We start from the raw sequence: 13,550 nt of genomic DNA on the forward strand, positions 1-13,550 counted from the left end.
TTCTATCCTCATATTAAAATTTATTTTTACTGTTGATCAGAAGTAATGAATGAATTGATCAATTGACAGGCAGATATGAAGTGCCTTCTATATGCCAGACACTATATTAGGGTGCTAAAGAAACAAAGACAAAAAAAATTACAATCCCTGTCCTCAGGGAGCTAATATTCTATCAGCAACATGTCCACACATAAGGAAATAGTAACTATACACAAAATAAATACAAGGCAATTTCAGAGAGGGAGTTGGGAGTGTCAGCAAAATACTCATTAAAAAGGGAAGGAAGGAAGCTAGGGATTCTAAGAGTTAGATATCAGGTCAGTGTGCATTCTAGGCATGGGATAAGGAAGCGTGTAGAGCCTACACCAAAGCACAAGAAGATGTAATTTCCTGTTTGAGGAAATGCAAGAAGCCAAGTGTAGTGTCATCAGATGTTGGTAATGTGTAATAAGCCTGGAAAGGAAAGTTGAACCAAGTTAAGAATGCTACAATTACCTAAAATGGGCAAAAGCTTTCTGTGAATTAAATTAAAAAAGGATAGTTTACTAAATATTAAGATACTGTTTAAGCTTAGTAAATCTGTCAGATCTTAAAAAAATACAATTTCCTTTCAACAACAGATAAGATCTGAAGTTTATTCTAGCTAGGTAACAAATTTTAAATTCCAAGAATGCAAATAAAAGACTATCACATGAAGACAGAAGGCTATTATGAAATTTACTTGGTTAATAAAAATCTGAGAATGATTTAGATTGGGAAGGAAAACAGAATACAAAGTCTCCAAAAAACTAGGGGAAACTCAATTATCTAACTCATTTTTCTTCTGATAATAAAATATTTTCTTTCCAGCTATAAGATTGTGTATTTACTTCCAGAAGAGGCTTAACAAAAATGAACCAAGAAACTGTAACACCACATATCACTATTTCATTGTTTTCTTATATAGACACATTAAAAAATCTATGTTGGTTTACTTTTCTTAGAGCATGTTCTTGTTGTTAATGCATTTAAAATACATGATAAATGTAACTGTAATACTCAGCGTACACACACAAACACACACACAGTTTACAAAGCATTTTCCAAAGTACCATCACCAGTAGTAATGGTATTACTACGATACTCATTTTATAGAAGTTCGGAGAAATGAAGTTACTATCCAAATTTACAGAACCTCAGCTCCTCACCTATGAAATGGCAGGACTGGAACCAATTTCTAAATTCCCTTCAAATGTTAATATTTCATGAGATTATACTGAAGAAAATATTAGAAATTCCTCTAAGAAAATGGCCAAAACAATTACCAGGTAGTTCTCAAAGGAAGAAATACAAGTTGTCATCAACCATACGAATAAATGCTCCAAATTACTAATAAGAGAAATGCAAATTAAAACAACTCTAAGATGCCACCTCACATCCATTAGATTAGTAAAGATGACCAAAAAAAATGACAATTTTTAGAGGGACCATAGGAGAACAGACATATTAATGCACTCTTGGGTGGAGCTGTGAACTGGTATAGTCATTATGGAAAGCAATTTGGAACAATACTCAAAAAACTCAATAATTTGTGGATATCATTTAGCCAAAGGATACCACTACTAGAAAATCAAATACAAAGGGAAAGTACCCTTACGTGAAAAAATATTTATAACAACATTTCCTGTTGTAGCAAAAACTGCAAACTCTGTGTCTATCAAATGGATAATGCCTTAACAATATATATACAAAATATAGCACATCAAAACACATTTATTAAGGGTCTACTATGTGTCAAGCACTCTGTTAAGTGCTAAGGACACACAAAAAAGGCAACAAGACAGTTCCTTCCCTCAAAGAGCTTACAATTTAATGAAAGAAAACATGTAAACAAATATATACAAAGCAAGTTATACAGAAGATGAATAGGAAACAATTAACGGAGAGAAAGCACTAAACTTAAGAGGGCTTAGGCACAGCTTCCTATAAAAGGTGGAATTTTAGTTGGGACTTAAAGGAAGCCAGGCAAGTCAGTAGGCAGAGTGGGAAGAGACAGTATTCCAGGCATGGAGGATAGCCAGAGAGAATATGTGTCTTGTCTGTAGAACAGCCAGGAGGCCACTGTCACTGGATTGAAGAGTGTCAGGGAGTAAGGTGTAAGAAGATTAGAAATGTTGGAGGGGATTAGATTATGAAAGGTTTTGAATGTTAAATAGAGTATTTTTAATTTGATCCTGGAGGCAATAGGAAGCCCCTGGAGTTTATTGAGTAGGGAAGTGACATGGTTGGATCTGAGCTTAGAAAAATCATTTTGGTGGCTTAAGAGAGGATGGATTGGAGTGAGGCGAGCGTTGAGGCAGGCAGACCCACCAGCAGGCTATTATAATAATCAAGGTATGAGCCACTAGAGTGGTGTCAGTGTCAGAAGAGAGATGCTGCAGAGATGAAATTGATAGGTCTTAGTGACATACTGAACATGGCAGGTAAGAGATATTGATAAATTGAGGATGACTCCTAGATTGTGAACCTGAAGGAATGGGAGAATGGTTTGCTTTCCATAGCAATGGGAAGGTGGCCAGGGGATGAAGGGAATAATTTCAGGGGAAAGATAACGAGTTCTGGTTTAGACATGTTTAGTCTAAGATGTCTACTGGACATATCAGTTTGAGATGTATGAAAAAGGCAGTTGGAGATATAAGACTGGAGGTCAGCAGTTTTGGCAGGATAGGCAGATTTGAGAATCATCAGCACAGAGACAGTAAGTCAGTCCAAGGTAGCTGATAAGATCACTAAGTGAAGGAGTGTAAAGGGAGACAAGAAGAGGGTCCAGGAAAGAATCTTAAGGGATACCTACATGAAAAGGGCATGAAATGGAAAACGATTCAGCAAAATGAGACTGATGAGTAGTCAGACAGATAGGAAAAGAACCAGGACACAGTGGTGTCTCAAAAATCTAGATTATCAAGGTATCAAGGAGAGGGTGACCAGCAGTGTCAAAGGTGGCAGAGGTCAAGGAGAATAAGGATTGAGAAAAGGTCAATGGATGTGGCAACTAAGAGATCACTAGTAACCTCAGGGAGTAGTTCCAGTGGAATAAACAAATTATGGTATATAAATGTAATGGAGTATTATACCATAAGAAATGACAAATTTGAAGAACTCAGAGAAACTTGGATAGATTCATATGAACCGATACAAAGTCAAATATGAGGAGAATCAGAACAGTAAAGATAGCAATCACAAAAACATAAAAGAAAATAATTTTGAAAGATATCACAACTTTGATTAATCCAGTGATGAATCCTTACTTCAAAGGAGTAATGGTGAAACTTGCTTCTTGCCTCTTAGCAGAGGTGACAGAATAGAGATGCAGAATGAAACAAACATCTCCAGTTATAGTCAATGTACTGATTTATATGACTTGTCCATATTTGTTACAAGAGATGGTTCCATGGGGGTCAAGAGGATGAGTTAGCGGAAATTGACAGATGTTCTTTTTCATATATAATCCTTTTTTGTTTATTCATTTTTTTGTCTCTGCAACACCAGCACCTGCCCATTGTAAGCACTTAATAAATACTTAATAATTAATTTATTTCATATCTTTGTTAACAATAAAAAAAGAAAATTTATTTGTTTTTTAAAAGGACCGGGGGGGGGAAGGGCAGCTAGGTGGTGCAGTAGATAGTGTACTGACCCTGGAGTCAGGAGGACCTGAGTTCAAATCCAGCCTCAGACCAAACATCTGATACTTACTAGCTGTGTGACCCTGGGCAAGTCATTTAACCCCAATTGCCTGAAAATAAAAATTTAAAAAAAAGGACTAGAAAGTGGAAGCAATGATTGTAGGCTGCTTTTTCCAAGAAAAAAAGCTGTGGGGGGGGGGAAGTAGTGATGTAAGTAGTTAAGTGGATGGTGGGACAAAGTGAAGGTTTTTTTTTTTTAAGGATGAGGGCAGTATGGATATGTATAAAGGCAGAAGGAAAAGAATCAGTAGATAGAGGTTCAAAATTTGGCAAAGAGAGATAATTTGAAGAAGCAATCTGCTACAGGAAATGGGAAGGATTGGGATCAAGAACCTGGGTAACGAATTGGTATTCTAAAGAAAAAAGAAGGGACTCTGAAGCAAAAAAGAGGATGGGAGATGATTAGGTTTTGAAGGATGGAGATGCAGAGAATAGGGAGCTGAAGCTTCAATTATTTTTGGAAGGTGAGGTCTTTTACTGAGTGAGAAGATAACAGTGGGAGTACAGGTGTTTTGAGGAGAAAAAAAGGTTCTCAGTCAGTGTGTGGAGTGCAATAGAGTTGATTAGGGAAAAGTAAAATGATTAGTATAAAACAGGCAGGATCCAGAAAAACTGAGTTCAGGGAACAGGTGAGAGCTTGGAGAAGCAAGGAGAAGTAAAGAAACTAGAGGCTGTGGTGTGTACAGAGAGTAGGATTATGAGATACAAGGAACAGTGAGAGTTGGAAGGAAAGGAGGTTTATGGTTAGATAGGAATTGCAGAGTTATGAACTGTGGAAATAGAACATTTGTTGCTGACTATGACAACAAGAGTATGAATATCCTTATATGAATAAGGTGGAATAAAGGTACAGATCATAATAACCAAAGATAACTACTCATCAACATGCATAGGGAAGCAAGGATATTTAATGGGATTAATCTCAAAGGATTATAGAAAAAGAAAAAGCCAACTACTAGAGATAGACATCAGAGTTGTAGAACAGATTTTCCCAAAGAGAATGGCCTAGAGTATTTAGCCACATGGAGTGTGACTCTGGGGCCTCCCAAACCCAAAACAAGCTCTAGAGCTGGTAAACATAAAACTTAATCTGAGGTCCTGCACTAACTAGGGTCTTAGTAAAATATCTGCTGAGTGAATGTATTTAATTCTGTGAATGGCTGTTCACTCAATCCATTATGCATACTGTCAGACATTATGCCCTGGGGTTGGGGACCACTATCTCCTTTCATAATAATGACTGAAAGAGTGAAGAAACATATATGAAGCAAAAGGCAAGAGCAGAGTTTTTAGAACGAACCCAAGAAATTAAATCAATTTTCATTACAACTGATATGTAACTGGTTGATGGTCACAGTTCATGATTGAATCTGTGGCTTTTGTGCAACTTGTTTAACTGACCAATGTTAAAATCGAACTAGTTGAGGTTGAAAGACACATAAAAGGCTTTGCCATAGCTGAGTTATATTATTCTTTCAAGTATGTGGCTCATAAAATACATGGGTAGCTTTTTCTCCTAATCACTGTTTCACTTCTTTAAGAGTTATCTCTGAAAAGAAAAAAGTGAAAGACTGCCACCACCATGTGTTACTTTTGATACCAGCATTGGGCCATTTAAAATTAGAATTTTAATGGCCAGGAAAACATGCATTTATTCATGATAAAGAGCAGAGGCTAGATTGGCAAATATTTAAAAATCCAATATAAGTGAAGAAAAAAACGGCTTAGTTTTTACTAGTAGTCCAGAAATTTCCCTTACCTGCAAGCAACATTTGGGTCAGCATTTCTCGAAAGTAGCAGTTCTACACTCTTTAAAATCTGACCCTCTGAAGCACGTGCAGAACATGCAGCCATCAAAATAGTATATTGATCTATAGTGAAATAGAGAAAATACATATCATTAAGAAAAAATACTAGTTGTTTTAATAGCACATAACAAAGAGAGTTAGCATGGTACAGTGGAATATGGGACTAGCTTTACAATTAGGAATTTCAGGGTCCTGGCTGACATATACTAGTAAATAACAATGAACAAGTCATTTAACCTCTCAGTAGCTACAAGGCTACACATTACAGACAAATTGCTTATCTGCATCATTAAATCTGCATCAAATGTCCTCTCCTAGATGAAATCATAGATCTGGACCTACTCTCCTCACTAAAAACCTACAATGCATTCCAGAGAGTTAGTTGGTTTGTCCATCAATTTTTAAAATTCAGAATTCAAAACACTTTTCTCTTAAAAACAATATTGTTCAATATGACTATGGATTTTGGAGTAAAAAGACCTGCATTTGATTCCTGATTCTCTTGTCACTGTATAATACTGGTCAAGCCATTTATCTGTAGAATGAGGGTGTTGGACTAGATGTCCAAGAGGTCTTTTATAGCTTTAAATCCTACGAATGTTTGAAATTGGGGTCAGGTTCCCAGGACACTTCATAAAAAGCCATTTAGCTTAAAATATGGCTGAAATATGCTAATAGTTGATTTATAGGACTTAATCTTTTTTTAAACATAATTTCTACATAAAAACAATTCAATTTCCTATTCTGGTTTGGTTTTTTTGTTTGTTTTTTTTGGGCGAGGTGATGAGGTTAAGTGACTTGCCCAGGGTCACACAGATAGTGAATATCGTGTCTGAGGCCAGATTTGAACTCAGGTCCTCCTGACTCCAGGGCCAGTACTATCCACTGTTTATGGCAATAAATTAAACAGCTATCTAGCTGCCCCCTCAATTTCCTATTCTGGAACGTTTCCCAGATTCAACTTGGGCACTGGGTATGAGAATTATATTCTTCCTCATTTCTGAACTAAGACATAATACACTAGTAGCAATACTGAGGTTTCAGAAGAAATGGAAAAAAAAGGGGGGGGGGAAGTATAGACATCTTAGGAATCTCCAAGAGTAGAAAGGAAGACAATTGTGGCAGTTTATGTGAGGAGGTGGGACCCTTACCAGGATGATGGTTCACCTATAAGAATTTTCATAATCTGAGCAAAATAATTATGGACTTCTTGTAAATAAACTTTGTCCTGACACATGCCGGCTGTCCTTATTTTCTTCTATGGTTCTTGGCTTCAAAGTACGAGAGGAAGAATCTAAAATGTAGCTTTTCCTTTATTACTAACAAAAGATATATATATATATATATATATATATATATAATTTAATTGTTATTTCTTCTACTCACCCCCACAGGAAGGGTGAGAAAGAAATATCTTAGGAGTTGTCATTAAATTATAAAACTGCAGCTTATTTTTAAAAGGTATGGACAATGATCTTAAATTCATAGATTTTTTAAGCCAGAAGAGATCTCTAGAGATTTAGAACTCAGGTGCCCTGACTCAAAGTTCTCAGTGCTCTTTCCATTATCTTAAGTCAAGCCCTTTAAGAATTAAATTTAAATTCTAAGGACAGCTCTTCAAATAATTACCTTTCCTTAATTTAAACATATATTAATCACTTTCTGTGTGCAAGGTACCATGCTGGATGCTATAGATAAACAGAATAAAAAAATAACAAAATGTCTTAATTAAAAAGTATTTATAAGTACCTACTATGTACCAGGTAAGAAGCTTGGCAGTGAAAGATTATGATAGGATAAGTAGGTAAGGGACTTGAGAGAGAGGATAGCTTACAGTTGAACTGGTTGACCAAGTTAAGACTGGGAAGAGAAGAAAGTGTAGGTTAGTGTAGGAGTGATGGCATGGGAAAGAACTAAGATGTAGAGGAAAAGGTCAGTGTGAAGATGAAGACTGGGTTTTGGTAGTTGCAGGGCAGAGGAGAGGTGGAATGATAACAGAACATGTGGATAAAGGAATTTCAGAGTTTATGAACATGAAAGCATAGAAGTGGTGCATTTATGAAGCTGTTTTAAAAAAAAATTACTACTCGTTTTTAGATTATTTTAACTTTCAACTATTTCCTTTCCCCATATCCCCTACTGAAAAGAATTAAGGAGAAAACAAGGCACTTCAGCATAATTAACCAAAATATCAACGAAGTTTGACAATATATGCAATATAATCAATGTAACATAATCTCCCTAAGGTAAGGGTCTGCCATTTCTGTCTCTATGTCTTCAATGCTTGGCTAACAGTAGACGCTTAATGCTTGTTGCTTATCTGTACTTATCTCCCATCTCTGCAAAGGAGAGATGTGTTTTCTTAACTCTTCTTGTGGACCAACTTGGTCATCATAATTTACATAGTATTAAGTTTTGTGCTTTTTGTTGGTTTTCTTTCCATTTACCTTATTCACTTTGCATCAGTTCATTGATATCTTCCCATGCTTCAATGTATCCTTCATTTTCATCATTTGTTACAATGCAAAAGCATTCTATTACATTCATGTACCATAATTTGTTTAGACATTCCAAGATCAATTGGTATTTACTTTGTTTCTAGCTCCCTGCAGCTACAAAAAGTGCTGCTATAAATATTTCAGAGTACATGAGGTCTTTTCATGGATCAAAGAACATGCACATTTTTAGTCATTTTCAATACAAGAACAAGAGAAGTGAGTGGTAAAAGGTTCCCACCTCCCTGTTAAAAGAAATTTTCAAAATGTCTATTATTTCAAATTTAATTTTGGTTGGTACTTAAAAACACCATACAAATGAAATTATTTTGTTTATAAAAGTGTACTAATTGGGATTCATCAAGATAATATATATCAATAATCAAATTTATCACATTAATTCTTAAATATCTTACCCTTATCAAAACTTGCATTAGCCCCTCTGTCCAACAAGATACGCACCAACTCCACGTTGGCAATATTAGCAGCACACATAAGAGGAGTCCATCCAAATTGAAAACTGGACTCCACACTCATTCCTGTTAACATAAAAATAAGTCCTGGGATTAGACAGAACCTTGTAAAAAGCTCCAGAGGCTGTGAAATGCATTTTTGAGTGAGAAAATAAATACTGTTTTATCACTATTGTTGTGACTTCAAAGGATGTACCAGTTTTGAGAGCTTCAGTTTCTTACTGGATAGATGGATTAGATGGTTTTTCGGGTTCCTGCTAGCTCTAAAATTTAGTTCTTCTATCACTATAGCTAAAAAAATTTTAACCAAAACCTATTTAGATTTAAGGAATGTATACAAAGTAAAGGCATGGATTTCTTATTATACTAGAAGCCCTTGGTGACAATGACTTCAGAAGGCAGAATACTGTGTTAAAGGCTACTTTATATGATCCCTAGAAGAATATATGAAAACATATTTTATAGATGTTAATGGCAAGTGGCATGATATTAAAATAATTAAACTATGTAAAGAAACTTCATGGTATATAAATATCCAACTTTCAACTTTCCATTCTGTTATTATTATTCTATTATACACAAAGATACAGGCAAAAGACTGCTGGATTTAACTTTAGTTCAAATTCTGGTCATTCCTTTGACTCTGAGCATTTACTCATTTAAGTTTTCTGGCCCTCATTTTTCTCAGCTATAAAATGAATGGGTTGAATTAACTCAAAAGTCTCTTCCAGCTCTAAATCCATTATCCCATGAACCAGCTGAGGTGAAGTTTCTACCTCTGCTTTGAAGCTGTTCTGCCCTCTCCCACTGCACCCCCTTTTTCTAAACATGTCCAAACCTGTTGGTCTCAAGATACCGACATATGGCTATCACAAGTGAGTACTGATCCAACATATTTCTCCACCACCTTTTTCCTTTTGCTTTGGGAAATTCATGCTTATACCTGACCTGCTCCTTCCCTTTTTCCTCAAACCTCATATTCAAGTTATTTCCACTTCAATCACCAGTTATATTTATGTTTCACACATTACCCAATACTTCAATTTTGTGATCTCACTGAGGTGACTGAGGTCACTCAACTGAGGTGACTTCTTCCAGGAGTACAGATTGCAATATAATTAAGCTAATGCAACTTTTGTCCATGTTTTCCCAAAAATTCTCTATAGAGGGCCCATGTGCTGGGGACCTTCCTCTAGATATCTTTATGCTAGATGTAGTACACCACAATTGCTTGCTGCAAGATTGGCCCAATTCCTTTTCCACTTATAGATCTGAAAACATATTTTATATCATTTTCCTGCAGTTGTTCACTGGCAATATGCCACACTCTACCCATATCCACCATGCATGCATCTCTGCACTGCCCTTCAGGAATACACACAAACTAGAAATTTTCCCAAAATTAGAGTTTAAGTTCACTGAGAACAAGGACTATATTCTTTTCTATTTGTATCCCTAGCACTTATCACAGTATTTAAATGTTTTTTTAAAATGCCTATTTATTAAAACAAATGACAGCTGTATAGTCTCTTTGAGAAACACTTTATACATATTTTATAAGAAAACTAAAAAAAAAGACACAGGTATGATATAGACATATGTGCAGCTCTCCTCAATTTGCTATGGATTCTTAAACACAGAAATTATGAAGGATTCAGTCAGCATTTGCAATAGCAGAGAGCCAGGATTAACCCCCAACATCAGATACCTCCTTTTGTGTGTTGTCTTTTCCCCAGTTATATTGTTAAGTTCCTTGAGGGCAGGTACTGTGTCTTTCTTTTCTATGCATGTATTCTCAGTGCTGAGCACAGTACCTAACTGGGGTGGGGAACATGTGGCCTTCTAGGTCCTGGGGTGAAGCCTTTTGACTGAGTTCAAGTTTTACAGAACAAACCCTTTTATTAAGGGGATTTGTTCTGTTAGGTTTAGATTCAGTCAAAGGGCTGCACTTGAGGACCTAGAGGCCTAGAACATAGTAAGTGCATAATAAATGTTTACTGACTACTGACAGTTGAGATCTGGCAGGTCTATCTTCATCCTTTTAGATGGGGGGGAGTGGATGAGGGCTCCCACAAACAATAGCCAGAGCAAATTCAACAAGCATTTATGCATCCAGTATATCTATACACACATATGTATATATGCACATACACACACAAATATATATACACACACATATGCATGTATATTATGTGTAGGCTAACATGTGCATGCATGATACAGAGAGACAGAGACAGAGATATGCAAACCTATACCTGAGTTCAAAAACTCATTGGCATAAGTATAGGATAATAGAAATGTGGTTAGAAATTCATATGAAAACAATCTGAGGAATTTAGTGGGTTATTAAGCTCCATATGAGCATGAGTTAATAGTATGATATTCAAAATAGGAGAGGATCTAAAGCTTCATCAATCGAAACATAATGTCCTGAATAACAGCCATGATGATCTTCACATCTAGTGCTTTTCCTTCTTACCACCACCTGCCTCCTGTTATATTGCCTTTACTTTGTACATATTCATATGTAATCAGGTAACCGCTATTACCCTGAACTAGAATGTAAGCAAGCTTCTTAAGGGAAGAGATTATTTTGTCTTTGTATATCCAGCGCCTAGCACAACACTTGACACATGTTAGGCACTTATATACTTATTAAATTGAATTACTCTGCCATGTTCAGACCATATAAGAAATCACATAGAATTCTGGGTGCCACAGTTTAGAAAGCACATGAAAAGCTGAAAAATGTACAAACAATGCTAAACAGGATGATAAAGGACTAAAAGTTATATCACACAAAGCCTGGTTCAAGGAATTGGGAATGGCCAAACTGAAGAAGAGACTTGTGGATGGGAGGGTGACAGGTGATATAAGTTCAAGAACCATCATGTGGACAAGAAAATCAAACATGTTCTCTTTGGCTCCAGAAGGTAGTACTAGGAACAATGGATGAAAGTTATAAACTGACATATTCTGGCTTGATATAAGGTAAAACTTCCTGTCAATTGTAGCTCCCCAAAAGCTGAATGAGGCTCAGAAGTTAATTTCTTGGTATTGAACTTTTTAAAGACAAGGCTGATTGACCACCAATGTTGATATTGTTAAGGATATTCCCATACAGGCACAGACTGAACAAGATGTCTTCCCTTCTAAATCTGAGATTCTATGACTATATACTAACTAAAATATTTTAGAACATGTAAAATATATACCTGGGAGTTTTGAAGTAGAAAGAAGAAAGGGCTGGATAAAAGTTAAATGAGAGGAAACCTTTGGGATAAGAACAAGGTTTGGAGGAAGAACATCCACAGAAACAGACTTACTTTTTGATACTGCATTAATGAGATGTTTTTTGTTTTGAACTGGTTTTATATAGGGCAGAGGTTTCTCTCCCCCCCCCATAAGAAAATACCGATAAACACTAGGAACACAAACTGCTGTGCCCTCACAACTTCTGGAGCTGGACCTATCAACCATATCACAAGTAATCAAAGACTCGGACCTGGAACTGGTCTTATAAGCCACCTAGTTCAATTCCCTCATTTTACAGTTGAGGAACTGAAGTTTTGAGAGGTGACATGGCCAAGGTCACACAGAAAGTAATAAAACCAATGTTTTTAACCCAGGTCCTCTCCAAACCCAACGTAATTTCCACCGTGCCAGACCAGCTCTGAGGATGTTAGAAGAGGCTAGGGAAATAAATTTTAGGAACTCCAGGACTTTGGCACTATTCAAAACTCCCAATAGTCAGAGAAGTCCCAAATGAAAAGAAAGGGCTACATCTGTTTTACCGACAATATAGGGACTGGACATGTAATTTCATTGGTATAAACAAATCCTGGATAAGGAAAATTCTCTCTACTAATGTAGGCCGGCATCTTATCTTACAGAGTAATCCATAAGGGTCACACACAACCCATGCATACAAGAGACAAAACCTAAACCCAGATTCTCTATACACTACACTATTTTACCTCTCTGTTTTACCTATGATAGATCTATATTTCTTCAATACCACTTATCTGTCTGCTCAAGATCCTACATCTGGCATAGTATAGTTCAACCCCTTACACATTTCTCAACTAAATACAAATTTCAAAAAATAAAGGGAAGCAAACGCATGCTTTTTCTGAGTTATATTACACTTTTAAAAACCATTATTACTAGTTTGGTATACTTCTATTATGCTGGACATATGTACAGAGATAGCTTATTTATTTGTCCTTAAATTTGGAAAAGATGGCCCAATTACTTTATTTCTAAGGCTTCAACTAGCCAGTCTAGTGTAAGATCTTATAGTTGACTGTCAGATTGGTATACCATCATGAAAAGAAAGCTTCACAAAGAAATACTGTTACTAATTGTATAGTAATATTACCACTAAAAAAATAATATTTTTTCAGTAGGAAAAAAATGCAAGATGCTGAAAAATTAATTACAACTGACTCCCAAATGTTAATCTGCACTAACCTTACCTCATTTTGGGAGTTCCCTATATCAATTAAACCAGATTTCATCCCTATCTCTCTCCACTCAAATTTTCTACAGACATATCTATAGTAAGTGATAATCACTGTGAAAACATGTTTTTTCCTACAAGCTTTCTGCTGAAGTTTCCCATAATTCTAACTGAAAGTAAGCGGCTAGTGATACAAGGGTGATGAAGTGTGGTTTCTACTTTTATCCTTTTTTCCTTATTTCCTAAAAATGGGACAAAATAGATTAAGGAAAAGAGAGGAAACTACGTAAGAACAACATATAAAATTAATAACAATATGAAAAAATGCTTTTTTTTAGAGAGAGAAATGCAAATTAAAACAACTCTGATGTTCTACTTCACACATACTGGATTATTAAAGTTGACAAAAAAGGAAAATGGCAAATACTGGAAGGGCTGAGGACATTAGTGTACTTTTGGTGAAACTATATAATCTTGTCCAGCCATTCTGGAAAACAATTTAAAAGTAAGCCCCAAAAGGTATTAAACTGTGCATACTCTTTGAACCACTGGTAAAGGTCTATACTCACAAAAAATCTGAAGAGGAA

General features: G+C 35.9%; 1 protein-coding gene across 1 annotated transcript in view; it reads right to left on the reverse strand.

Annotated features, from left to right (window-relative positions):
* ASZ1 (ankyrin repeat, SAM and basic leucine zipper domain containing 1) overlaps positions 1–13,550 on the reverse strand; it is a 96,772-nt gene that overhangs the window by 78,567 nt on the left and 4,655 nt on the right. Inside the window, exons 3-4 of the mRNA XM_027844995.1 lie at positions 8,445–8,567; positions 5,485–5,596 (exon numbers count right to left, since the gene is read on the reverse strand). Of these exons, the coding sequence (XP_027700796.1) occupies positions 5,485–5,596; positions 8,445–8,567 (235 nt within the window). The remainder of the gene's footprint in view (positions 1–5,484; positions 5,597–8,444; positions 8,568–13,550) is intronic.

This window comes from Vombatus ursinus, unplaced genomic scaffold (genome assembly GCF_900497805.2).
Source record: "Vombatus ursinus unplaced genomic scaffold, bare-nosed wombat genome assembly UNPS02014946.1, whole genome shotgun sequence".
In the NCBI taxonomy this organism is placed as follows: domain Eukaryota; kingdom Metazoa; phylum Chordata; class Mammalia; order Diprotodontia; family Vombatidae; genus Vombatus; species Vombatus ursinus.